The following is a 27,472-nucleotide window of genomic DNA, read 5'->3' on the forward strand; positions in this document are numbered from 1 at the left end:
TGGCCTCATCCTACAGGTTTTTAAGATATAGTACTTTCATTGTCATTCATCTTGGAATCACTTGCTACTGAAGATTTTATTTCTCCTTTAGCACAAAAGTTGGCTATAAGCATGTTTTTTAAATTTCTAAATTGGATACTCACATGGCTTGTTATCCTTTTATTGTTGTTTACTTCATTGCCTTGTAGACAGAATGTTACTTGTGCATTCCTATTTTTGGTATTTGTTAAAAGGTTTTCTTTGGGCCTCATTTATAGATGAATGTTATGAATAACAGTCTGTCTTTTAACAGGACAATTTATCCCACTCACATTTTTTGTCATTTGATATGTGTGGCCTCATTTTGGCCATCTTGTATTTATTTACCTTATTGTTCTTTATCCATCTTCTCTTGAGTTGGGGCCTATTTGGGACCATTTTAAATTCATCTATTAATCTAGTAACACAAATGAAGTAAAATCAATGTATTTTTCCATTGGTTATCCTTAAATCAAGATATAATGAATATAGTAATCTATTACTCAACATAACTGAGGGGCACCTAGGTGGCTCAGTTGGTTGGTTGAGCATCTGACTTTGGCTCATGTCATGATCTTGCGTCTCGGCTCATGGGTTCAAGCCCCATGTTGGGCTTTGCACTGACAGCATGGAGCCTGCTTTGGATTCTGTGTCTGCCCCTCTCTCTGCTCCTCCCCTGCTCCTGGTATGTTCCCTCTCATCTCTCTCTCAAAAATAAACATTAAGGGGCGCCTGGGTGGCACAGTCGGTTAAGCGTCCGACTTCAGCCAGGTCACGATCTCGCGGTCCGTGAGTTCGAGCCCCGCGTCAGGCTCTGGGCTGATGGCTCGGAGCCTGGAGCCTGTTTCCGATTTTGTGTCTCCCTCTCTCTGCCCCTCCCCCGTTCATGCTCTGTCTCTCTCTGTCCCAAAAATAAATTAAAAAAAAAAAAAAAACGTTGAAAAAAAAAAAACATTAAAGGGGCGCCTGGGTGGCTCAGTTGGTTAGGCGTCCAACTTCGGCTCAGGTCATGATCTCATGCTTTGTGAGTTCGAACCCCGCGTTGGGCTCTGTGCTGATGGCTCAGAGCCTGGAGCATGCTTTGGATTCTGTGTCTCCCTCTCTCTCTGCTCCTAACCCACTCATGCTCTGTCTTTCTCTCTCAAAAATAAATAATCATTTAAAAAAATAAATAAATAAACATTAAAGAAAAGAAAGAAAGAAAAAGAAAGAGGGGCAACTGGATGGCTCAGTCAGTTAAGCATTTGGACTTCAGTTCAGGTCATGATCTTGCAGTTCTTGAGTTCAAGCCCCACATCGGGGTCTGCACTGACAGTGGGGATCCTCTCTCCCTCTCTCTCTCTCTGCCCCTCCCCAACTTGCGCACGCATGCACACTTTCTCTTTCTCTCAAAATGACTAAACTTAGGGATGCTTGGGTGGCTCAGTGGGTTAAGCATCTGACTTCAGCTCAGGTCATGATCTCACAGTCCGTGAGTTCAAGCCCCACATCAGGCTCTGTGGTGACAGATGAGCCTGGAGCCTGCTTCGGATTCTGTGTCTCCCCCTCCCCCACTCACACCCACTCCCCCAAAATAAACATAGAAAAATTAAAAATAAATAAATAAACTTTAAAAAAAGAAATATAGGGGCACCTGGGTGGCTCAGTCGGTTAAGCGACCGACTTCGGCTCAGGTCATGATCTCGCGGTCCATGAGTTCAAGCCCCGCGTCGGGCTCTGTGCTGACAGCTCAGAGCCTGGAGCCTGCTTCAGATTCTGTGTGTCTCTCTCTCTCTCTCTCTCTCTCTCTGCCCCTCCACTGCTCATGCTCTGTGTCTCTCTGTCTCTCAATAATAAATAAACGTTAAAAAATTAAAAAATAATAATAATAAAAAAAAGAAAAAAAGAAATATAACCGAATACCTATTATCTTCCCCTTCCCTCAGAAAAGACTTGTATTTCCCTACTCTATTTATGCTTTTAAAGTATACTTATTTTATTTTGAGACAGTGAGCATGCAAGCAGGGGGACAGAGAGAGAGGGGGCAGAGACAGGGGCGGGGAAAGACAGACTGCCAAGCAGGCTCCACACTGTCAGCGTGGAGCCAGATGTGGTGCTCGAACTCACAAGCTGTGAGATCATGACCTGAGCCGAAATCAAGAGTCAGATGCACAACCGACTGAACCACTCAGGCGCCCCCTCCTGCTGTTTTTTTTTAAAATGTTTATTTATTTTGAGAGAGAGTGTGCAAGCAGGGGAGGGGATGAGAGAGAGGGAGAGAGAGAATCCCAAGCAGGCTCCGCATTGTCAGTGCAAAGCCTGATGTGGGGCTCAAACCATGAGATTGTGACCTGAGCCAAAACCAAGAATCAAGACTCAACTGACTGAGCCACCCATGCGGCCCCACCTCACTGCTCTGTGTCTAATGATCTGATAATATAAACTTTTATTCCTAAATTAGATATTTGTATACTAAAAAATACCTTTATTGGATCACTCATACTGTTATTGAATTCTCAACTTTAAATAATTTGCTCTTCTACTAAGAAATATAATCCTCATTCTTTTATTGGTAACTTTCTTTTTTTTTTAATATTTATTTTGAAAGTGAATGCACACATATGTGGAAGTGTAGGAAAGGGGCAGAGGGAAAGAAAGAATCCCAAGCAGGTTCTGTACTGTGAGAGCAGAGCCCAACGTGGGACTTGATCTCCCAAACCACGAGATCATGACCTGAGCCAAAATCAAAAGATTGGCTGTTTGGCAACAAAGGTTGGGCACCTTTTTTTAACTTCTTAAACTTTACAGGATCCTCAGTTTTTCTTTGGTGTTCTGAAATGAAGTATCTGCAACTTTTTTTTTTTCATTCAATCTAAAGACTGTCCCTTAATTCTGGGGAAATGTAATTCTTTTTAATAATTTCTCCTTTTCATTTATTTTATTTCTTTCATTTATTTTGATTTTTAATGTTTATTATTTATGTAGAAAGAGAGAGAGTGTGTGTGCATGCAAGAAGAGGGGCAGAGAAAGAGGAGAGAGAGAAGAGAGAGAATCCCAAGCAGGCTCTGTGCTATCAGCACGGAGACTGACGTGGGGCTCAATCCCAGAAACCGTGAGATCATAACCTGACAGACCTCAAGAGTAGGATGCTCAACAGACTAAGCTGCTCAGGTGCCCCCTTTCATTTATTCTCATTATTTAAATCCATCAGTGTCTTTATCATTCAGTCCTTCTAGTCATTCTTTTATTTCAACAGGCATTTTTAACTTCCCCAAAACACGTTCTTATTCTGATTCTTCATTTATAACTGTATGTGTTACGTAGGATCAACACTTATACACATAAATATATATGTATGTAGAAATTCACACACGAATATCTATAAATTTTGCCTTTTCACAAATGTTTCAAACCTGGGGTTAAAACTTACATATTCATATCATTATTAGTTCAACTATATATTGTGCCATCTGTCTATGTTGACATGTGTAAGTGTGTTTTCATTTGAATGGCTGAAGGGATTCCAGAATATGTGCAGTAAACAAAGTTTGTTTAGTTTAGTACCCTATTGCTGGACACTTAGGTATCTCTCACTTTTTGCTATTACAAAGGCACATTTCCTTGAGTACTTGCCTATGATTAGTATCCAGTAATGGAAATACTGAGTTTTAATTTTGCTAGGTATTCCCAAATTCTCCCTTAAATTCCAGGTCAAGGCAGTATCAATCTTAGCATAGTATAAATAATTTTAACTTTTTTATTCCTTGAAACTTTAATCTCTGGGGCGTCTGGGTGGCTCAGTCGGTTAAGCGTCCGACTTCAGCTCAGGTCACGATCTCACGGTCCGTGAGTTCGAGCCCCGCGTCGGGCTCTGGGCTGATGGCTCAGAGCCCGGAGCCTGTTTCCAATTCTGTGTCTCCCTCTCTCTCTGCCCCTCCCCCGTTCATGTTCTTTCTCTCTCTGTCTCAAAAATAAAATAAACGTTAAAAAAAAATTAAAAAAAAAAAAAGGACCTTTAATCTCTAATTTTCGGGAATTGAGGAAAAATTAAGTTTTTTTTTTTAATTTTTTTTAAGGTTTTTTATTTATTTTTGAGACAGAGAGAGACAGAGCATGAATGGGGGAGGGGCAGAGAGAGAGGGAGACACAGAATCGGAAGCAGGCTCCAGGCTCTGAGCCATCAGCCCAGAGCCCAACGCAGGGCTCGAACTCACGGACCGCAAGATCGTGACCTGAGCTGAAGTTGGACGCTTAACCGACTGAGCCACCCAGGCGCCCCTAAGTTTTTTTTTTAAGTAAGCTCTATGCCCATCATGAGGCCTGAACTCACAACCCCAGGATCAGGAGTACACATGCTCTACCAACTGAGCCAGAATTTTTTTAAATCTGTACATACCAAGTAACTTCACTTCTATGTTCTCAGCCTTATGGTAAATGTTAGCCCATACATTAAGTCAAAAAGACACAGTTTTTATTCTATGACACGGAGTTTAGTGCAGTGGTTCTTCAACAGGTACTAGTCTACAACCTAAGAAGTCCTTTGGAAAGGGTTGGTTAGAGGCAGGGGTTGGGGGGGGAGGGTACCACAACGGGAGTGGTAATAATATTTCATGTGTAAAAGAATGTTAGACGTAAAATTCAACACCAAAAAAACAAAAGCCATATAAAAATGAGCAGAGGATTTGAAGAGACATTTTTCCAAAGAAGACATACAGATGGCCAGACACATAAAAAGATGCTCAACATGGCTCATCATCAGGGAAATATATTTCAAAACTACAATGAGGTATCACCTCACACCTGTCAGAATGGTTAGTATCAGAAAGACAAATAACAAGTGTTGGCAAGGATGTGGAGAAAAGGGAACCCTCATGCACCACTGGTGGGAATGTAAATTGGTACAGCCACTGTGGAAAACAGTATGGAGGCTCCTCAAAAAATTAAAAAAAAGAAATATATATATGTGAATTGATAAGTCACTACTGGGTATTTCCAAAAAAGGAAAACACGAATTCAAAAAGATACAGGAACTCCTATATTTACTGCAGCATTATTTACAATAGCTAAAATACAGAAGCAGCCCAAGTGTCTGCTGATAGATGACTGGATAAAGACGTAATACACACACACACACACACACACACACACACACAAATGGAATATTAAAAAAGAATGAAACAGCCATAAAAAAAGAATAAAATCTTGCCATTTGTGACAACACGGGTGGACCTACAGGGTATAATACTGAGTGAGAGATAAATACCGTACGATTTCACTCATATGTGGAATCTAAAAAACAAAACAAATAAATGAACAAACAAAAAACCAAACTCATAAATACCAAGAACTGGTGGGTTGCCAGTAGGGGAAGAAGGGCAAAATAGGTGAAGGGGATTAAGAGGTACAATTCTCCAGTTATAAAATTAAAAAGCCATGAGGCTGAAAAGTACAGCATAGGGCATATAGTCAGTAATACTGTAACAGTGTTGTATGGTGACAGATGGGAGCCACACTTATCAAGGAAAGCATAGCATAATGCTATATAATAGAACTGTCAAATCACTATGTTGTACATCTGAAACTATTACAACAAGAACGTTAGACACCTGATAGATATGCAGTATATAGCAAAAGGCAGTCCAGTACCAGAGCACTGATTCACACGACTTTCAATGTCCCTCTGAACGTTTATACAGGCGAAAGACATGACTCTGTTACTGGAAACTAGGGTGAACTCCACTTTACGGATGAGAAAGAAGTATTTTGGATGCGGTTTTAATATAACTGAATTTTCCAGGAATGCAGGCATCATATAAAAACAGAGACGACTTTGTGGTGTTCAGAACTTACCAAGAGCACCATTCTGAAAAGTCTCCAGAGTTCCTAATATAACATTTCAGTCCCGGGGCGCCTGGGTGGCTCAGTCGGTTAAGTGGCCGACTTCGGCTCAGGTCACGATCTCACGGTCCGTGAGTTCGAGCCCCGAGTCGGGCTCTGTGCTGACAGCTCGGAGCCTGGAGCCTGTTTCAGATTCTGTGTCTCCCTCTCTCTGACCCTCCCCCATTCGTGCTCTGTCTCTCTCTGTCTCAAAAATAAATAAACGTTAAAAAAAAAAAACAACTATTTGGAGTTCCAAGACTCACCAGACTTTCTCATTTAATAAATAAATAAATAAATAAATAAATAAATAAATAAATAACATTTCAGTCTAATCTATAACTGCTGCATTGCTAGCAATACCATGCATGCATGCAGACATTTCGTAATTCCACGGTCTTCCACTATAGTCATGCCCCACTATTTACACAGACTGAAATACAGTATGTATGATCTTATTACATTACATATTCCATTATTATAATCTATTATTTTAAGTTTTTTACTTTATATATCAGTTAGAACATAATATTGTTAGTTTTGTTGTTTACATTATAAGTTATACTATCGATGAATTTCACATCAGAATAATAAAGAGGGTATTTTTCCCGACTTGTGCTCACTGTGGCCAAAAATTAAGTAAGAGGAAAATATTCAGTGTAAGTCAATGTATCAAAAGAAAACAAGGTTTACTTAAAGAAAACTAATAGTTCATTAAATATTTTTAGTAAACAGTCATAAACTTTGATATTGACCTTAAACTGTCATCGAAATTACACAAAAAAAGAAAATCTAGGGGCGCCTGGGTGGCTCAGTCAGTTAAGCGTCCGACTTCGGCTCAGGTCATGATCTCACGGTCCATGGGTTCGAGCCCCGCGTCGGGCTCTGGGCTGATGGCTCAGAGCCTGGAGCCTGCTTCCGATTCTGTGTCTCCCTCTCTCTCTGCCCCTCCCCCGTTCGTGCTCTGTCTCTCTCTGTCTCAAAAATAAATAAACGTTATAAAAAAAAAATTTAAAAAAAAAGACAATCTATTATGATCCTGTTCCAGTTAACTATTGTGGAGTTACAAATCACCCTAAAACTCGATGGCACAAGACAACGGCTATTATATTTTGCTCACAAGTTCAGTGGGTAAGGAATTCGGACACAGCACAACAGTCTTGCTTTTGCTTCACAATGACCAGGGCCTGAACAGGAACTCAAATGGGTGAGGCCAGATCAACTGGCTCCTTCAGCCACGAGTCTACCACCTGGGCTCTCAGCTAGGGCTGTCAACCATGGCATCTATCCATAGCCTCTCCATGTGGCTTGGCCTTCTCACAGTATGGTGGCTGACTTCCCACCAGGAGTATCCTGAGAGCAAACATTCCAAGGGAACCAGGCAGAAGCTGCACGGCCTTTTATGACTTAACTTAGCCTTGGGAGTCACATAGCATTACTTCCACCACACTGTCACACCACACAATGACAGAGACCCCATCTAACAATGGAAGGAATGTCAAAGAATTTGGGGACCACATTTGAAAACCCTCACAGATTCTTTTCAGCCAACCAAGATGCTAAAACAAAATGACTGATAGTCTGGCTGTTCAGATCTGTTCCCCTCGCTGCTGAGTTTAAAGCCACAAATATTTATATCAACAAATGTAATGAATAAGACACATGAAGCCTCAAAAAATGATCAAGGCCAGGTTCCCAACAGTAAAGAACTTAACATTGAGCACTCAGAAGGTACAAACTGTGTGCTAAGACCAGGAAAGAAAGCTGGAAAGGACAATGCAGATATATTCAAAACAATCGGTTTCAGTATTTTAACGATCAGTTGTGATTACTGGTTACAAATCTTTTAAAAAGAGGTGCAATTCTTTTTATAAAATCCTACTTAAGTCCAAAATACCTATAAAATATAATAAACATTCTATATCTTTTTAATAATTATAAATCACGTACTACAAAAATCTTTAAAAAAAATTAAGTTCCCAATACGCCCTTTGACACCAAAACATTTTATGAGACCATGACTCAGACCGGGATGAGATAAGAACTGGGTATAGAAGTCACGTCACCTTTTACCTGTAACAAATCTATAACCTTATCGACTAATAAGATTACCACATCCTGAAATGTCTCATTATTTAAAATTTTAAGAATAATGTCAAGGGGCACCTGGCTGGCTCAGTCAGAAGAATATGTGACTCTTGATCTCAGGGTCACAGTTCAAACCCCACAGTGGGTATAGAGATTACTAAAAGAAATAATAGTAATAAATCTAAAAGGAAAAAAAGAATGCCAAAAAAAAGAAAAAAAATGTCAACACTACTTTCTGATTCTACTCAAAACAGTAACACAAAAATGCCAAGAATTATTAACAACATGGTGACAATAGGAACATGACTTAAGGTAGGTAGGATCAGCCTCTTTCCAGTTCTCTCCAAGAGCTAATCCTGGTTTTATAATTTTGAGTTGGAATAAATATAAATTCCCATCTTCTTTCCTTTTCTGCCTTCACAGAGCTCCAAGTGTATGCTTATTGTAGTGGAAACACAGGAGTAAACAGAATGAGCATTCATCAGAAAATAACTATTTTCACTCACTTCCCTGTGTCCCAACTTCAGCCCACAGTAAGTGACATAACAATGGAAAAGCTGGGAAGAAAATTCTAAGGAAGGAAGAGAGCAGAGCGATAAGTACAGTAAACACTTTACCTTCTGCCAAACAGTTTAAATAAAAAGAAAGGTGACATAAAATTTAACTTTCTATAGCTTTGCATTTTAAGAATCACAATATAAAAGTATACGATGTGTTGGGGCACTGGGGTGGCTCAGTGGGTTGAACATCTGACTTCAGCTCAGGTCATGATCTCAAGGTTTGTGAGCTGAGCCCCACCTCGGGTTCACTGCTGTCAGCACAAAACCTGCTTCAGATCCTCTGTCCCCCTCTCTCTCTGGCCCTCTCCCACTCATTCTCTCCCTCTCTCTCTCTCTCTCTCTCTCTCAAAAATAAATAAAACATTAAAAAAAAAAAAAACTAACGCTTTAAAAAAGAAGTATACAGGGGCGCCTGGGTGGCTCAGTCGGTTAAGCGTCCGACTTCGGCTCAGGTCACGATCTTGCGGTCTGTGAGTTCAAGCCCCGCGTCAGGCTCTGGGCTGATGGCTCAGAGCCTGGAGCCTGCTTCTGATTCTGTGTCTCCCTCTCTCTCTGCCCTTCCCCCGTTCATGCTCTGTCTCTCTCTGTCTCAAAAATAAACATTAAAAAATAATAATAAATAAATAAATAAAAAAGAAGTATACAATATGTCAAAAAAATCTAAAACTGTAAAGAATATAACGCTATATAAAATATAAAAAAGTTATCAAGAATACCAATGAATTTCATTTTTGAAAATTCCAACAGTCCTAAGAACCGTGTCCATCTGAAACTATTTTTTTTTAAAACAAAATTCCTTTTCTAATAGAAATGCTTTTTAAAGTATGTACTCTGGCTTTTAGTGAAATTACCTAAGGAAAGAATTGGTAATAAGACTATAGTCTGACTTCTTTTCATCCTTATAAATATACTATCATCAAATATCCAATCTGTTAAAAGTACATGGTAATCTAGATATAGCACCGCCCTCTCTCAAAGAGTCTCTCCCTTAATGCTCAGACTATGGTCACTAAGACCATTTCCCAGTAAAAGGAACCAGGGCTCCAGAGATGAGGTCTGGGGCAAGAAATTTAAAAGATGAGCCTGGAACATCTTATCATATCAAAAAAGCAAGTAACATAACAAAGACTACAAAGATCATTTCAAAATGATCCAAGAACCATTCTCTTTGCAGGATACCAGGAATCACCTCATTATTTTTGAAAACTGGTAATAACTGAAAAAAGGAAAAAGCACATCAAGACTTTAATTCAACCTGCCTTTCCTAGAAGATCTGAACCTGAAGATTAACATGATAGCTGACACAGGGAAAATTCTCTTCACAGAAATAGTCTATGCCAATAAATTAGGGGATGAGGGGCACCTAGGTGGCTCAGTCAGTTAAGCATCCAACTCTTGATTTTGGCTCAGGTCATGATCTCATGGTTCGTGGGATCAAGCCCTACATCAGACTCTGCGCTGACAGCATGGAGCCTGCTTAGGATTCTGTCTCTCTCTGTACTCTTTCTCAAAATAAATTATAAATAAACAAACAAACAAATAAAAATGAGGGGATGATAGAATTATGATAGAAAGCATAATTTTCACAACTTTAATGAATTAATCTAGGCAATCATCAATCAATGATTAATAACATTACAAAAAGATACCTTAAAAACTCTGAGCCTGATAGGCTCAGTCAATACAGCATGTGACTCCTGATCTCAGAGTTCTGAATTCAAGCCCCATGCTAGTTGAAGAAATTACAAAAAAATAATTCTTTAAAAAAAAATTCTATTTTTATTTTTCGCTTTAAAAGGCATTAGTAGGAAATTTTGCAAAACCTAGTCTACAGATTAGAGTATTATCATGCTTGGTTAGGTAAGAAAATCTGCTTGTTTTTAAAAGATATACACTGAAGTATCTTTAGGAATTAGGCGAAATATGTCGTCAACGTAAATGGCTCAAAAAAACTAGTACGTATATAGATATAATAGAGCAAAGAGTAAAATGTTAACATTTTGGGAATCTGGGTGGAGAATATATGGGATTTCTTGGTAATGTTTTTAATAATTTTTCTGTAAAAGTTATTTCAAAGTAAAGTGTTTAAAAAAATGAGACACAGGAAACAATACATTATGGACATCATGAGAGAAGTACACAAATACTACCTCACGAAGTAATCTGGCATCCCTTACCCCATTTCCCCTCCAAAATAACCATGTGGATTTAGATCCTCTAGAATCTGGACCTAACCACCTGTCTACAGAAAAAATGTGGTAAAGGACACAACAGAGATGCAATAAACAAACTCCAGACCAAAGGAAATTCCTGTGTAGGTGAACAACCTGCTATCTTCAACAGAACGATGAGGGATAGAGGGAAAATATATGAATGAATATCTACACAAAAATTTGTATATGGATGTTCACAACAGCATTATTCAAAATCACCAGAAAGTGAAACAATCCAAATTGTCCTTCCACTGAAGAGTAAACAAAATGTATATCCACCCAATGAAATATCATTCAGCTATAAAAAAAAAAAAAAAAAAAAAAAAAACGAAAAAAAGGGGGTTGCCTGGGTGGCTCAGCCAGTTAAGTATCCAACTTCAGTTCAGGTCATGATTTCATGACTTCATGGATCCCACTTCGGATCCTCTGTCTCTGCCCCTCTCCCACTCAAGCTCAAGTGTGCGTGTTTTCTCTCTCTGTCTCTCTCTCAAAAATAAATATTTATAGGGGCACCTGGGTGGTTCAGTTGGTTGAGCGTCTGACTTCAGCCCAGGTCATGATCTTGTGGTTCCTGAGTTCAAGCCCCACATCGGGTTCACTGCTGTCAGCTATCAGAGCTGAGCCTGCTTTGGAATCTCTGTGCCCCTCTCTGCCCCTCCCCTGCTTGCACTCTCAAGGAAAAATGAAAGAAAGGAAGGAAGGAAGAAAGGAAGGAAGGAAGGAAGGAAGGAATCAATAGATAGGAATTCAGGCAGCAACATGGAAAAAACTTGAAAACATTATGCTAAATTTTAAAAAGCCAGACAAGAAGACACATTATTAGAGGCACCTGAAGGTTCTTGATCTTGAGGTCCTGAGTTCAAACCCCTGGTAGAGTGTAGAGCTTACTAAAACAACAACAACAACAACAACAACAACAACAACAAAAAACACCTACCCACACACATATTATATGATTCCATCAAAGGAAATGTCCAGAAAAGGCCAATCTATAGAGACAGAAAGTGGATCAATGGCTGCCAGAGGCTGAAGGGGGAATGGGAAGTAACTGATTTCCTTTGGGGATGATGAAAACATTCTGAAATTAGACAGCAGTAATAGTTTCAACTTTGTGAGTATACTAAAAGCCACTCAATTGCTCACTTCAAAAGAACAGATTTTATGCTATGTGAATTATGTATCAATTTAAAATAATGAATGAAGAGGGGCGCCTGCGTAGCTCAGTGGGTTAAGCTTCTGACTTTGGCTCAGGTCATGGATCTCACAGTTCCTGAGTTCGAGCCCCGCTTCGTGCTCTGTGCTGACAGCTTGGAGCCCGGAGCCTGCTTCAGATTCTGTGTCTCCCTCTCTCTCTGCCCCTCCCCTGCTCATGCTCTGTCTCTCTCTCTCTCAAAAACAAATAAACATTTAAAAGAAATGTTTCTTAAATAATGAAAAGAAATTATAAAAGAAAAATGTGAAAACTAACTAGATATTTCATGAGCATACAGAATCCCAAATGAGCAAAGAATGCTAAAATGAGTAGGCTAAAGATTAAGAACAAGGTATTCACATAGTTGCTAATAATCTCCCCCCAAATAACTTACTAAATACAAAGGGACACCACCTTGACCAAGTCATCAAACCAAACACAATCAATATTAGGACAAACCCAATTATGTGTCTCCTAATATAAGGCATGGAGAGGGATACAATAAGACTTCCATGGCATCCCTACAAAAATTACATAGCCTGCAAAAACAAGAAAATACCCTAAATCTAATCATGAGGAAACATTAGACAAACACAAATTGAGCCATGTTCTACAAAATAACGGGCCTGTTTTCTTGAAAAATGTTCCGGTCAAAAAACACAAACAAAAAGACTGAGGAACTAGTTCCATATCAAGGAGACAGGACAACAAAATACAATGTGTGAGTCTGGGTTTTATTCTAAACTAAGAAAAATAGGGACACCTGGGTGGCTCAGCTGGTTAAGCGTCTGACTCTTGCTTTCAGCTCAGGTCATGATCTCACAGTCTGTGGGCTCCACGATGACAGTGCAGAGCCTGCCTGGGATTCTCTCTCTGCTCCTCCCCTGCTTAGGCACACATTTTCTCTCAAAATAAATAAATAAACATTAAAAATAAGTAAATAAAGGGCACCTGGGTGGCTCAGTCGATTAAATGTCCAACTGCGGGTCAGATAATGATCTCATGGTTCATGAGTTCAAGCCCCACATCGGGCTCTCCACTGGTGGGGCAGAGCCTGCTTGGGATTCTCTCTCTCTCTCTCTCTGCCCCTTCCCCACTTGTGCTCTCTCTCTCAAAATAAATAAATAAAATTTATAAATAAATATAAATAAACTAAGAAAAAACATACACAGCTATAAAGAACACCATTAGTACATAAAATTTGATTAAGGACTATGAATAATGGTTTTGTGTGAATATTAGGTTTCCTGAATTGTTTACTATACTGTGGTTATGTAAAATAATTTCTTTGCATTTAGGAAAAACACTGATGTCTCCAACTTACTCTCAAATGATTCAGTTTATACATATAATAACAATAATAAAGTCAACAGGGCAAACTGTTAATTGCTGAATCTGGGTAGAGGCCATATGGGAGTTCCTTGTATGTTCTTGGTACTTTCTGTAAGTTTGAATGAGGCCATATCTTTTACAAATACATACTGAAGTATTTACAGATGAAATGGTAAGATTTCTCTGATGAGCTCCAAAATAAGGGGCAAGTAGGGGTACAGATGAATTAATTGGTCATTTATTGATAACTGTTAAAGCAAAGTAATGGAAACATCAGGTGGATTACACACTTCTCTGTACTTTTGTATATTTGAAATTTTCTGTAATAAAAAGTTTTAAAGGAGTCGAAAATGGGAAAGTTTTTTTAAACGGAGAAACCGAGGCTCAGGAAATTTAAGCCCAGTTTTGAAATCTTTCAAATACATGATGCTCTCTCCATTAATCCTCCTATAAAACCTCTTTATACAGCAAGAACTATTCAAGCAGTTTTATTCTTCCCACCTGAAATTTTGGTCAATAACAACAGAAATACAAGATACTTCTGACTCCACCATACCTAAGCATATAGCTACCTCTGAAGATAAACTCAATAGATAATAGAAGAAACAAGCAAATGTAGATAGAAGTAATCCACCCAATGATCTACAAATTGCTCAGAAGGTAGAAAAATCAACTGAGGAGCACCTGGGTGGCTTAGCCGGTTGAGTAGATGACTTTGGCTTAGGTCATGATCTCACAGTTGGGGAGTTTGAGCCCCACATCGGGCTCACTGCTGTCAGTGCAGAGCCCACTTCTGATCCTCTGTCTCTTTCCCCCTCCCCAGCTCACGTTCTCTCTCAAAAATAAGTAAGACATTTAAAAAAAGAAAAAGAAAAACCAACTGACATTTTATTTTTTTTTAATGTTTACTTATTGTTGAGGGGGGGGAGAGGAAGGAGGGGCAGAGAGAAAACAGAGGATGCAAAACAGGCTCTGCACTGAGAGTGGAGAAAGCCCGATGTGGGGCTTGAACTCACAAACCGTGAGATCATGACCTGAGCCAAAGCTGGACGCTTAACCTGCTGAGCCACCCAGGCGCCCCCTCTCTAAATCTTTTTCTTTTTTTTCTAAATCTCTTAAATTTGATTTCTAAGGGTCAATACCAAGGGCCTATTCAATTCTGATTTTCTACATCTACATGCCTAAAATAGCACAAAATGTGGCCACGCTGAGAACAGTCAGCAGACAGGGCGCCTGGGTGTCTCACTCATTTAAATGCCCGACTCTTGGTTTTGACTCAGGTCATGATCTTGCAGTTGGTAAGATCGAGCCCTGAGTCAGACTCTATACTGACAACAAATAGCCTGCTTAGGACTCTATCTCTCCCACTCTCTCTGCCCCTCCCCTGCTCATTCTCTCTCTCTCAAAATAAATAAACATTTTAAAAAATAATAAAAAGTAGTACTTTGGTCTCATACAGGAAGGACAAACAGGAATGCCCTGAATCTGTCACCATATAATTTGTAATTATAGAACAACTCATATCATAATAAACCCTTTTTATACAATAAACAGAAATTTAACTATGAACTACAGCAGAAAATATAGTAGGAATTTAACTTATGAGACAATCAATCTTCCAGGTTAAACCAGCAACACAGTGGGCAAATAATTATCACACAGGCACAGAATAAACCTGTGTATACAATAGCCTCTCCTACCCCATTACCGAAACACTCCAAAAGCTTCAGGATCCCCAAGACCAGAGTATTGCAGATCACAGTGTCAAACTGAAAAACGCACAGACATATGGTCCTAGTCTCATATATTTTGTAGGGCAAAAATTACTTTCAAAATTAAGTATTGTACTGGGGCGCCTGGGTGCCTCAGTCGGTTAAACGTCCGACTCCTGGTTTTGGCTCAGGTCATGATCTCACAGTTCCTTGAGTTTGAGCCCACGCTGACAGTGCAGAGCCTGCTTGAGATTCTCACTCTCCTTCTCTCTGCCCCTCCTGCATGCTGTCTCTCTCTCTCAAAATAAATAAATAAACTTAAAAATAAAGTACTATACTTATGTTTCACATATGTCTTCTTTCTTAAAATTTAAGCCACTTTTTTTTATCATTGTGTTTATTGTTTTAAAAAATTAAAGGGGTAGGAGTGCCTGGGTGGCTCAGCTGGTTGAGCATCTGACTTCAGCTCAGGTCATGATCTCAACGGCTTGTGACCTCTGAGCCCCGCATCGGGCTCTGTGCTGACAGCTTGGAGCCTGGAGCCTGCTTCGGATTCTGTGTTTCCCTCTCTCTCTGCCCCTCCCCCCAACCATGCTCTGTCTCTGTCTCCAAAATAAATAAACATTGGGGCGCCTGGGTGGCTCAGTCGGTTAAGCGTCCGACTTCGGCTCAGGTCATGATCTCACGGTCCGTGAGTTCGAGCCCCGCATCAGGCTCTGTGCTGGCAGTTCAGAGCCTGGAGCCTGCTTCAGATTCTGTGTCTCCCTCTCTCTCTGGCCCTCCCCCATTCATGCTCTGTCTCTCTCTGTCTCAAAAATAAATAAACATTAAAAAAAATTTTTTTTAATAAATAAGTAAATAAATAAACATTAAAAAATTTTTTTTTTAATTAAAGGGGTAGAGCACCTGGCTAACTCAGTCGGTAGAGCACGTGACTCCTTATCTTGGGGTTGTGTTCAAGCCCCAAGTTGGGTACAGCGATGATTTAATAATAAAATGTTTTTAAAAAATTAAAAATTAAGTTAAAAAGATTAAAAATAATAAAAAACAACAGGAGCTGAAATACATCAAAGCTGTTGATCACGGTGGAAAAACATACAATAAAGATTAATCTACAAAGAAGGGCTCAGAGTTGCGAATTACAGAAGATCACAATATCTAAATACCACTTTGCACTTCTTTCTCTGGCAAACCTTTTTTCATACATACCTAATATACTGTACATATAATAACTACTCAGAATTTTTTAAAATGTAAATATTACCCAATTGTTTCAGAGGGGAAAAAAATGTCCTCCAAATACCAATGAAGTATAAATTTCCTCATACCCAAACCCTTTCAAAACCACCAATAAAAACTGAGGATTGCACAACACTATGCTGACTGTATGCAAAAACCTACTTGCAGTACACTTTCAGTGTATTGAGTAATAAGCATATGATGCAATCTAAGAAAATATATACTGGGGCGCCTGGGTGGCTCAGTCGGTTAAGTGGCCGACTTCGGCTCGGGTTGTGATCTCGCGGTCCGTGAGTTCGAGCCCCGCGTCGGGCTCTGTGCTGACAGCTCAGAGTCTGGAGCCTGTTTGGGTTCTGTGTCTCCCTCTCTCTGACCCTCCCCCGTTCATGCTCTGTCTCTCTCTGTCTCAAAAATAAATAAATGTTAAAAAAAAAAAAAAAAAGAAAATATATACTAAAACCAAGTACCACTGAAAAAATTACTCTCATCTAAACTAACAGGAAGACAAATGGAAAGGCAAAAAAGTACAGGTAACAAAAAGTATTTTTCCTCCTATCATGGAAAACAAAAAACTTCAAACATTTTTTAATTAAAACAAGACAATTAACTTACTAGCATGCTTGTCTGCAAGCATTATAAGCGTGTTGGAAATATCTCGCCGTCTATAAAAGCACACTACTTTTGCTTCCACGTTGCCCGTTGCAGTCTAAGAGAGAAGAAAAATAAAAGTTATCTGCACCGAAGAATAGACTCAAATAGTTTACAAAACAAAACTAAATACAACACAAGATCAATCTCATTTACACTGTGCCAACCACAACTGCAGGATAATCAGAGAGCTGAAAAAATTCAAATGAGGATGTGCAGCATTTGCAAAGGTTCCAAGTTAAACTGAAATGTCAAAATTAAATAACTTACTAGTATCAATTAATCTAAAGTGATCACACCCCTTTAATGACTAAAGCCAGATGCTTAAATCTGCTTAGCCCTGAGAAACTAATCCCCCAAATTTTCAGAGCCACAACGTAACTTACTTAAGACAGCAAAACATATCCCACTCCCAGAGGCAGAGGCTAAAAGTAAAATCATCCAGCCCTCTCCAGAACACCCCCATGTTTCATGATGGTGAAGCCCTGTAGGTTCGGGCAGCCGTCAGACAGAGTGGAGCAGAAGACCTGGAAAAGCATTCTCCACACCTGGTTAAGTCTATGAATCTGTAATAGTTGATCTTCTCAGCAGTACTTAGTTTACCTTCACATATGAAAGTATTAAAATCTCTGAGTTATGAACGCTGAAGTTCTTATTTATTTTTGACTACAGTCTAGAATACAACCAATATTCAGTTAGGTTGTAATTTGCTGCAGCTGGGGCCCAGGTTCCTACTCTCCTCCTATTCCTTATGAATTCTGAGAACTTTCAAGGTCAGTCATTCATTACAAAGTTCCTTGTAAAAACACATAGATTACAGTAAAATGCTATTATGATTTCCAATTTCAAACAAATATGAGAACAAATTTTCAGAATTTCTCTGGGTTTACAGATATATTCAGACATAAAGAAATAAGAATATACTTATGCTACAGTAAATTTGTCAATTTTATGAAGTTCAGCAGCAGTATTTTAGAGTGAGAAATAGTCATGGAGAAATATTGCCCTCTGAATTGAAATCATATTAAATCCTAACCAAAGTGCTTCTATATTTCACAATATTGTGATCAAATACATCCTCCAGAAGTAATGATCCAGCAATCTAATAAATGAACAGGTCAATACTTCTTGTAAATAAAATCTATCAATGACTACAATTATAAGCTCTTTATCAGTTTTGTCTTAAGACAAAAGCACATTCAAAACCCAAAGCAAGTGTCTAATGGCATATTTTTTCTGCCTTTCTAGTGAGTTCCTCCACTAGGAATACTCCACAAAAACAAATTCAAAACTGCTTGGGGTGGAGGGGCACAGTTCAAAATAAACAGTTTTGGGGCACCTGAGTGGCTCAGGCAGTTAAGGATCTGACTTTGGCTCAGGTCATGATCTAACAGTCTGTGAGTTCCAGCCCCACATTGCATTGAGCTCTCTATTAGGGCAGAGCCCACTTCAGATCCTCTTGTCTCCCTCGCTCTCTGCCCCTCCCCCACGCATTCTTTTTTCTCTCTCTCAAATATAATAAAAAACAAACATTTCGGGGAGCCTGGGTGGCTCAGTCAGTTAAGCGTCTGACTTGGGCTCAGTTAATGATCTCACAGTTTGTGAGTTCGAGGCCCACATCAGGCTCTGTGCTGACAGCTCATGGAGCCTGCTTACTTGTGCTGTGTCTGTCTCTCAAAAATAAATAAAAATGTAAAAAAAAAAAATTTTTTTTTAAAAAACATTTAGGGGTGCCCGGGTGACTCAGTCGGTTGAGCGTCCAACTTCGGCTCAGGTCATGACCTCACAGTCCGTGGGTTCCAGCCCACATCAGGCTCTGTGCTGACAGCTCAGCCTGGAGCCTGCTTGAGATTCCGTATCTCCCTCTCCCTCTGCCCCTCTGCCACTTGTGTTCTCTCTCTCACACACACAGAAATAAATAAACTTAAAAAAATAAAATTTTTAAAATAAACGTTTTTTAAAAATTAAAAAAATAGGGGCGCCTGGGTGGCGCAGTCGGTTAAGCGTCCGACTTCAGCCAGGTCACGATCTCGCGGTCCGTGAGTTCGAGCCCCGCGTCAGGCTCTGGCCTGATGGCTCGGAGCCTGGAGCCTGTTTCCGATTCTGTGTCTCCCTCTCTCTCTGCCCCTCCCCCGTTCGTGCTCTGTCTCTCTCTGTCCCAAAAATAAATAAAAAACGTTGAAAAAAAAATTAAAAAAAAAAAAAAAAATTAAATAAAATAAAAAATAAAAATTAAAAAAATAAAGTCTCTTCTGAACCATGTACACACTTGGCCATTAGGTACTTTGTAACTACAGTGTTCCTCTTCCCCTCCACAAATACACATACAACACACACATGCACACACACACACACAACCTCCAGCATTCCTCTAAAGTTGAACTACTCAAAGGATGGTCCAAGACCCAGTCTACAACTGTTGCTGTGTAATGAAATGAGAACTGAGAGTGAGTGTGTATTAGAGCATCTGATAGTTAATTTTAATCTGTTGAACCTACTAATGAAAAATGAAGGCTTGTGGTTTTATAAGCTTATTTTAAACTTCATTTTTCTATTATTTATTTTCATTTTATAAAAGCAGTCTGAGATAGTGAACATTCTTTTAATGTTTATTTATTTTGAGAGAGACAGACAGACAGAGTGCAAGCAGGGGAGGGGCAGAGAGAGAGGGAAACACAGAATCTGAAGAAGGCTCCAGGCTCTGAGCTGTCAGCACAGAGCCCAACATGGGGCTTGAACTCACAAACCGTGAGATCATGACCTGAGCCGAAGTCGGATACTTAGCAAACTGAGCCACCCAGGTGCCCCAGATAGTGAACATTCTTAAAAATCTTTCACCACAGGGTGCCTGGGTGATTCAATCAGTTGGGCATCCAACTTCTGATCTCTGCTCAGGTCATGATCTCTCGTTTCATGGAATGGAGCCCCGAGTCAGGATTGGTGCTGAGAGTACAGAGCCTGCTTGGATTCTCATTCTCCCTCTCTCTGTGTCTGCCTCTCTCTCCCTCTCAAAATAGATAAATAAATGTGAAAAAAAAAAAAAAATCTTTCACCACAAATAGTTCTCCAAGCACTGCTCTAAAAACCTAGGTTAGGAGTGCCTGGCTGGCTCAGTCAGTAGAGCATCTATCTGACTCTTGATCTCAGGGCTGTGAGTTCGAGCTCCACATTGGGTGTAGAGATTACTTTAAAAAAGTGAAAAAAGATTTGGTATATATAAAAGTCTGGCTATACTTTCAACTCACCACATTTCTTTTGAGACTTTCCTCTGTGCCCAAGCACTGAGCTAAGCTCCATGGATACATAGTGCCCACCCTCACGAAGCCTCCACTCTAGCAAGGATGTCTATTCACATCATCTCCTTTCCAACCCTCCAAAGCCCAGTTGGAATCATGTCCCTCACCTGATTAGAAACCTTCACCAGTTCCCCACAACTAAAGCATAAATGTAAAATGTGCCTGACAATATTGCCACTCATATTTTCCTTTACAACTTCCTTTCCCCTCCAGACTCTACTTCTCTCACTCATGGAAGCAGGAAGAGCAACCCACTGGGGGAAGGCAAAGGAAAGGGGGTAGAGTCCTAGGAAAGAAGGAAAGGAGTCCAACAGGTGAAGCATGGAAAGCTGAGTGTCCAAGAAAAAAGAAGGACCAGGGAAAACCACATAGGTGGGAAAAGCAGGGACATGTGTAAAGAAGAACCCACAGTGGATGTCAACTTTTCTTCTGTATTCTTTTCTCCATGTGCATTGCAGCCTCTTAAATCCCGTTCCGTCAAGCATGTTTACTGAAATATCCTCTAGCAATAAGGGGCTTTTCTTAAGCTCTAGAATCATTTTAGTCATACTCATGTCTGTTTCTATCCCGGACTTAGAAAGTACATTATTAAACACACACACACACACACACACACACACACACACACACACACACACTTTCCATTTCAAAACGTCTGTGGTTTGCTCAAACTAAAGAACAAGTGAAAAGGTGCTTTCCCAATTTCTGTCCTTTTTCCCAAGAGATCTAAAATGGTAGGAGAGGTCTCAACCTGGGTTTCACGAAAGGGCTTTGAGGGACTCTCCTGAAATTATGTGCAAATGTAGTTGGAGGCAAGGGTGTCATCAGATTCTCAAAGAAATTAGTGATTCCCCTCTTCCCCCCCCCCAAAAAAAACCATAAGACTAGAAACAGTAAAACGAATCTCAGAGCAAGTCATAGGGCTAATAAAATATACAGAATATGAAGATACACACAAATAATACAGCATACACACCAAAAGAATTTTAGTAGCAAATAACAAACAAATTTTTCCACAAGTTTAACTTCCCAAACTTCCTGACACTACACTATTATGTGCACACAGCTTTCTCTCAACATGAATGCAGATGCAATCTTTTTTTTTAATTTTTTTAATTTGAGAGAGAGAGAGTAAATGCCAGAGTAGGGGAGAGGAACAGAGGGACAGAGAGAATCTTAAACAGGCTCCATGCTCAGCACAAAGCCCAATGCAGGACTCGATCCTACAACCCTGGGTTCATGACAAGCTGAAATCAAGACTTGGCCACTCAACCAACTAAGCTCCCCCAGCCACCCCCCCACTGCCCCGCTGCCCTGGAGGCCAGCAGATGCAATCTTTAGAAGTAGGAGCAACATCCAACCTAGATGACTAAATAAAATATACCGAAAGTTGTTTCTATTTTAATCTTATATTCACCCTCCAAAAGATTATCTTCACAAGGGGCACCTGGCTGGCTCAGTTGGTTAAGCGTCTGACTTCGGCTCAGGTCATGATCTCTCGGTTTGAGGGTTTGAGCCCCGTACTGGCCTCTATGTTGACAGCTCAGAGCCTGGAGCCTGCTTCAGATTCTGTGTCTCCTTCTCTCTCTGTCCCTCCCTCACTTGCACTCTGTCTCTCTCTCTCTCTCTCAAAAATAAACACCAAAAAAGATTTTTTTTAATAAAAATAAATTTTTATTATTTTTAAATTTAAAATTTTAAAATTTATTTTTATTAATTTATTAAATTAAATTTTTATTTAATAAAATAAAATAAAATAATTAAACACACACACACATATTCTATTCAGAAGATAATTAATACGGGGGCGCCTGGGTGGCTCAGTCGGTTGAGCGTCCGACTTCAGCTCAGGTCATGATCCCGCAGTGTGAGTTCAAGCCCCCCATCAGGCTCGGTGCCGACAGCCCAGAGCCTGGAGCCTGCTTTGGATTCTGTGTCTCCCTCTCTCTCTGCCCCTCCCCCACTCATGTTCTGTCTCCCTCTCTCTCTGTCAAAAATAAAAGTAAACATTAAAAAAATTAAAAAAAAAAAAGATAATTACTAGAGATGCCTGGCTGGCACAATTAGAAGAAATGCAATTCTTGATCTCAGGCTCATAAATTCAAGCCCCATGTTAGGTGTAGAAATTAAATAAATAAAAACTTTAAAGAAAAAAAGAAAGGACATTAACCTATTTTAGTAACTATCTTCTTAAAATTTATTTTTGTTTTATTTTTTTATTAAAAAAATTTTTTTAAGTTTATTTATTTGGAGAGAGAGAGAGAGAGAGAACAAGCGGATGAGGGGCAGAGAGAGGGAGAGAGAATCCCAAGCAGGCTCCACACCACCAATGAAGAGCCCAATGTGGGGCTGGAACTTAAACTGTGAGATCATGACCTGAACTGAGATCAAGAGTCAGACACTTAACTGACTGTGCCACCCAGGCGCCCCAAATTTTATTTATTTTTAGTAATTTCTACACCCAACATGGGGCTTGTACTCACGACCCTGAGACCAAGAGTCGCATGTTCCACTGACTGAGGCAAGCCAGGCACTCCTAGGTAAATGTCCTTTCTTATCCTGGCTTATCAATTGGAACATATCAAGTACTCTTAAATTCATTACTGGGATTTTCCATCATGTTAATTTTCCCCACTTTGCCAATTTGACCTATGCTACTCTCAGGGCCTGTATCTGGAACATTTGTGTGGGCTCTCTCCCATGGCTACCTTTCTCATCCTTTAGGACTCAACTTCAGTGTCCTTAAAATTCTTTCCCCTTCTGGGGCACCTGGGTCGCTCTGTAGGTTAATCATCCAACTCTTGGTTTAAGCTCAGGTCATGATCTCATGGTTTGCTTCGTGAGTTCAAGCCCTTTGTTGGGCTCTGCGTGGACAGTGCAGAGCCTGCTTGGGATTCTCTGTCTCTCTTATGCTGTCACTTTCTCTTGCTCTCTCTCAAAAATAAATAAATAAACTTCAATGAAAAAAAAATCCTTTGCCCTTCTATCCAAAAGGAGTGACCCCTGTTATTCTCTATGTTAAGATCCTTGTTTATTTCCTTCTTAAAAGTTAACATCATTTTCACTATTTTTTTTTTTTTTTTATGTCTGGTAACTTGTCTTTCATGTGTCTCCCTCATGAGACTATGAGGAGGGGCAGAAAATAGGTCCATATTGTTCACTGTTGTGTATCAGCTAGACTAGTGCCTGGTACACAACAAGTACTCAATAAATATTTGTTTAATGAATTCTTTAAAATGAGAAATCTTGGGGCAACTGGGTGGCTCAGTTGGTTGAGTGCCCAACTTCAGCTCAGGTCATGATCTCAGTTTGTGGGTTCGAGCCCCACATTGGGCTCACTGCTGTCAACCTAAAGCTCACTTGGGATCCCCTGTCTCTCCCCTCCTCTGCCCCTCCTCTACTTGCACTCTCTCAAAAGTAAATAAAACATTTTTTTAAAATAAATGAGATACCCCTTCCATATCCCTTCAAAAATAAAGGCCCTATGTAAATATTCACTATTTAATACTAGTCAATCTCACTTATTTACCAATAATCCATCTATTTAAATTGCCACTGTCTGAAATTACAAACTGTAGTCTCTCACAGTTCAATCATTCCCAGCCTCCCAAAAACCATTATTATAATAAGGGCTCTCTGCTGAAAGCAGAGGACCAGGAAGAAGTTATGGATGGGAAGACAAGGGTACTTTCTTTTTTTTTTTTAATTTTTTTTTAATGTTTTTACTTATTTTTGAGACAGAGAGAGACAGAGCGTGAGCAGGGGAGGGGCAGAGAGAGAAGGAGACACAGAATCCGAATTAGGCTCCAAGCTCTGAGCTGTCAGCACAGAGCCCGACACAGGGCTCGAACTCACAGACCACGAGATCATGACCTGAGCTGAAGTCGGATGCTTAACTGACTGAGCCACCCAGGCGTTCCTCTTTTTTTTTTTTTTTAAAGTAGGCTTCATGCCAGCGCAGAGACCAATGTAAGGCTTGAATTCACGACCCTCAGATCAAGACTTCAGCTAAGATCAAGAGTCAGAGGCTTACCAGACCAAGCCGAGGCGCCACTGTTTTTCAAATATAATTTATTATTATTATTACTATTTTAAGTAGGCTCCACACCCAGCATGGAGCCCAACACAGGGCTTGAATTCACAACCCTGAGATCAAGACCTGAGCTGAGATCAGGAGTCGGATGCTCAACCGACTAAGCCACTCAGGTGCCCTGAGGGATACTTTTGAAGTGAACAGTATTATGACGACAAAGGAGTGTGAAATGAGCCAAGTTCAAGCTAGAGGGTGCAATCCAGTCATATTACCACTGCATACCTCTAAACAACACTCCATGATGCATCTACCTTAAAGGTTTAAGGTTATTTTGAGGCTCAGAAAAAGTAACAAACGTGAATCCCCAAGATTATACGCTTCCAGAACACCATGTCCTGATGTTTGCAAATTTAGCACAGCTGCAATTTTCCTTCTAATTGTGGGATACTTTGGCTGATGATTGTCTCACTACTGGACCTATTTTTGTTCATCCCTGAATTCCTAAAAGCGCATATCTAAAAATGCCTGGCAGGTAGCAGGTCCTCAGAAATATCTGTAAAACGAACAAATCAAAATAATTTGTAAACAGTAAAAGCTATGTGCAAGCATTAACACCAGAAACTGGAGAAATTCATTAATTCAACAAATAATTACTGAATGTCTTAACTATGTACCAATCACTTTATTCAAAGGCACTTGGGATGCATTAGTGAACAGAAAAGATCACTACACACATAGAGCTTACATTCTAGTCTGAGAAAACAGGCAATGAAAATAAACACAATAATTAAGTATACTTGAAGGTGATAAATGATATGGAAAAAAGAGCAAGGTAGAGCAAGGTACAGGGGATTAGAAATGACTCGGTGGTCCTAAGGTGGGTGCACATGAAAACAGCCAAGAATCTACCTGCTACATACGAGCAAGGCAGAGAGCCTGAAAGTGGAGGTCAGAGGGATAGGGAGTAGCCAAAGAATACCAGTCTCACAGGCCAACATTTCTCTTTTGTATCCTAATTAATTTTCTACATAAACTGATAAACAGCTTCGAGTTGCCTACACTTTACATCAATAACGAAAAAAAGGTTAAAATGACACCCCAACAGTTCCCACCCACAGACTGATCTAATCCTGAGACCATTCTCTTCATTTGGTAGTAGTGGTCTCAAAATACGACGACAGTTTTACAAATGCAAGGTCCACGGGGTATCTCCAGAAGCAAACCAAGATCTCGGGGCTCATAAACCAGAAATGCCCTAAACCACACCCCACTTCCTGGGGCTCAGAACTGGACCAGCCTCCAGATGGTACTTTGGGGGAAAGGTTTCAGCTAGACAGTGCCAACATTTTAACACTATGAATTCTCACAAGCTGTACAAATAAGCTTCCCAGTTGGTTTGGAGGAAAACAGAGCATCATTAGTAATCTATGGTTCATATAGTTTATGACTGTTTTCATAAGCCACCATTGCATTCATATGCAAACAGTCACAATGCTTCTGATGTCCTGGACACCAGCGACGAGGGACAAACCTTAATATAAAAGTTTTATTTACCTAAGGCCTAAAGTAGGAAGCTACTTTGCATTATACCAAAACTGTATTCTTATTAGTCTAGTCCAGAATTTTACAAATTCCCTTCAATATTAGATTTCATAGCTTCCTCCTTCTAAAGATGGAAGAGGAAAATCATGATTCACTAAAAAGGGAGAAATACAATTATGACTCTAAATATAAAAAGGGACTGAATTACAGGAGTGACCTGCTCTGAGAAGCTCCGAGCAATGTGAAGAAATATGCAGATGTTAAATACTCAGTACATTTAATATCACAGGTAATTATAAAAAGTAAAAGAATATTCAGAATCCTGCCTAACTCTCTAATCTGCAATCTCTACTTTCAAAGACTCTAGGACTGAAAGTAAAATCACCTCTTATGCCCTTTACCTAATTACCCTTCAATGGAAAACAATTATTTTTTAATATTAGAATCAAGAAAGCTCAGTGTATACCTTGTTGAGTTCTTCTATCCTTCTGATTAGGTACGGGTTACTGGAGGAATTCTCAAAGTAGACATAATCTGTAATTAAAGGAAGTAAAGAGCTTAATCTTTTCAACAGAAAGTTCACATTTGTCAATCTATGACTTTCTATATTAGGCAAATTCACTTTCAAAATGAAGTGCAGACTTAGTTCCCTGATAAAAGCAAATTTAGTAATACAAGTTTAATATATTTTCTCATATGCCTACTATTCACAGACCCTTATTTTCCTAATATTTTCATTTCAATTAACGTTTTATCAAGTTCTCCTAAACTTTCACACCACCCATCACTAAATAATAAACAAACAGACCCCTCTTATCATTAAGTAGTCGGAGCTGACTAAACATGTCTTTTATGCTGTAACTGCTCCCACATCTTTTCCCTCAATCCAATTTACCCTGGAGTATGCTTCTCACATAAAACTATTGACCTAAGACAAATTTAGAGCATCTTGAAAAGCTTAGCAGCCCAAAGTACATTTCAATCACTAAAAAAAAAACAAAGCGAAACAAAACAAAAACCAATCAAGTGAGCTGAGCAGGTAAGAGGAAGCACACTGACAAACTTTTCCACAGGTCTGAGATGATGGGGGGGGGGGGCAGAGGGGTGTACGGACATGAAAGGGGGGTTCACTTTCTGACAGAGCTCTCTAGAGATGATATCAGGCTTTTAAAAAACTCTTTACCATATTTAATCCAGATCCATGCAGGGTTGTGTTGTAAAGAAATCACAACCGGCTTTCAATAAAAAGGATAAAAATTTTCAAGTGTGGCTTTTCCTCTCATCTAATAGGCTCACTGGAAACTTCCCACTGTGTGTTTATTTGAAAGGTTGGGCTGCGTTGTTATTGTCTATCTCAGTGGCTCTTTCCCGTCTCTCTTCTGCAAAGTGGCCTCATTTGGCCAGGCCATTCCCACCACCATCCATCAGGAGCTCACTAATGAGCAGAGAAGAGCGAGTCTCACACACAAACACGCCACTTATCTGAATTATTATTTTACCAAGAAAGAGGGAGGAGGGCGTCGTGAGTAGGGAGAAAGTTTGTTTGACCTTATTTCTCTCTCCTGCAGAAGGCTGGGAAGGAGGCAGACACCAGAGCAAACGTCCAGGCAGAGCTCAACTCCCCACCTCTGGCTGCGGTGCCCTGGCCCCACTGTGTCCCATCTTGGGGGGGCTGGGCAAGAAACGGGGGGGGGGGTGAGGAAGGAGAGGTGCAGGGCCCCGTCCCCACAAACAGGCCCCTGG

The 27,472-nt window shown here is 39.9% G+C and overlaps 1 protein-coding gene across 5 annotated transcripts in view; it reads right to left on the bottom strand.

Annotated features, from left to right (window-relative positions):
• MTA3 (metastasis associated 1 family member 3) overlaps window positions 1-27,472 on the bottom strand; it is a 225,305-nt gene that overhangs the window by 153,584 nt on the left and 44,249 nt on the right. For all 5 annotated transcript variants that reach the window (XR_006215907.1, XM_042982073.1, XM_042982071.1 and 2 more), the window contains exons 2-3: window positions 26,196-26,263; window positions 16,823-16,916 (exon numbers count right to left, since the gene is read on the bottom strand). Coding sequence is in view for 4 of the 5 variants with exons in the window: in XM_042982071.1 (XP_042838005.1) it covers window positions 16,823-16,916; window positions 26,196-26,263 (162 nt within the window). In the remaining variant the exon portion in view is untranslated. The remainder of the gene's footprint in view (window positions 1-16,822; window positions 16,917-26,195; window positions 26,264-27,472) is intronic.

This window comes from Panthera tigris, chromosome A3 (assembly GCF_018350195.1).
Source record: "Panthera tigris isolate Pti1 chromosome A3, P.tigris_Pti1_mat1.1, whole genome shotgun sequence".
In the NCBI taxonomy this organism is placed as follows: Eukaryota; Metazoa; Chordata; class Mammalia; order Carnivora; family Felidae; genus Panthera; species Panthera tigris.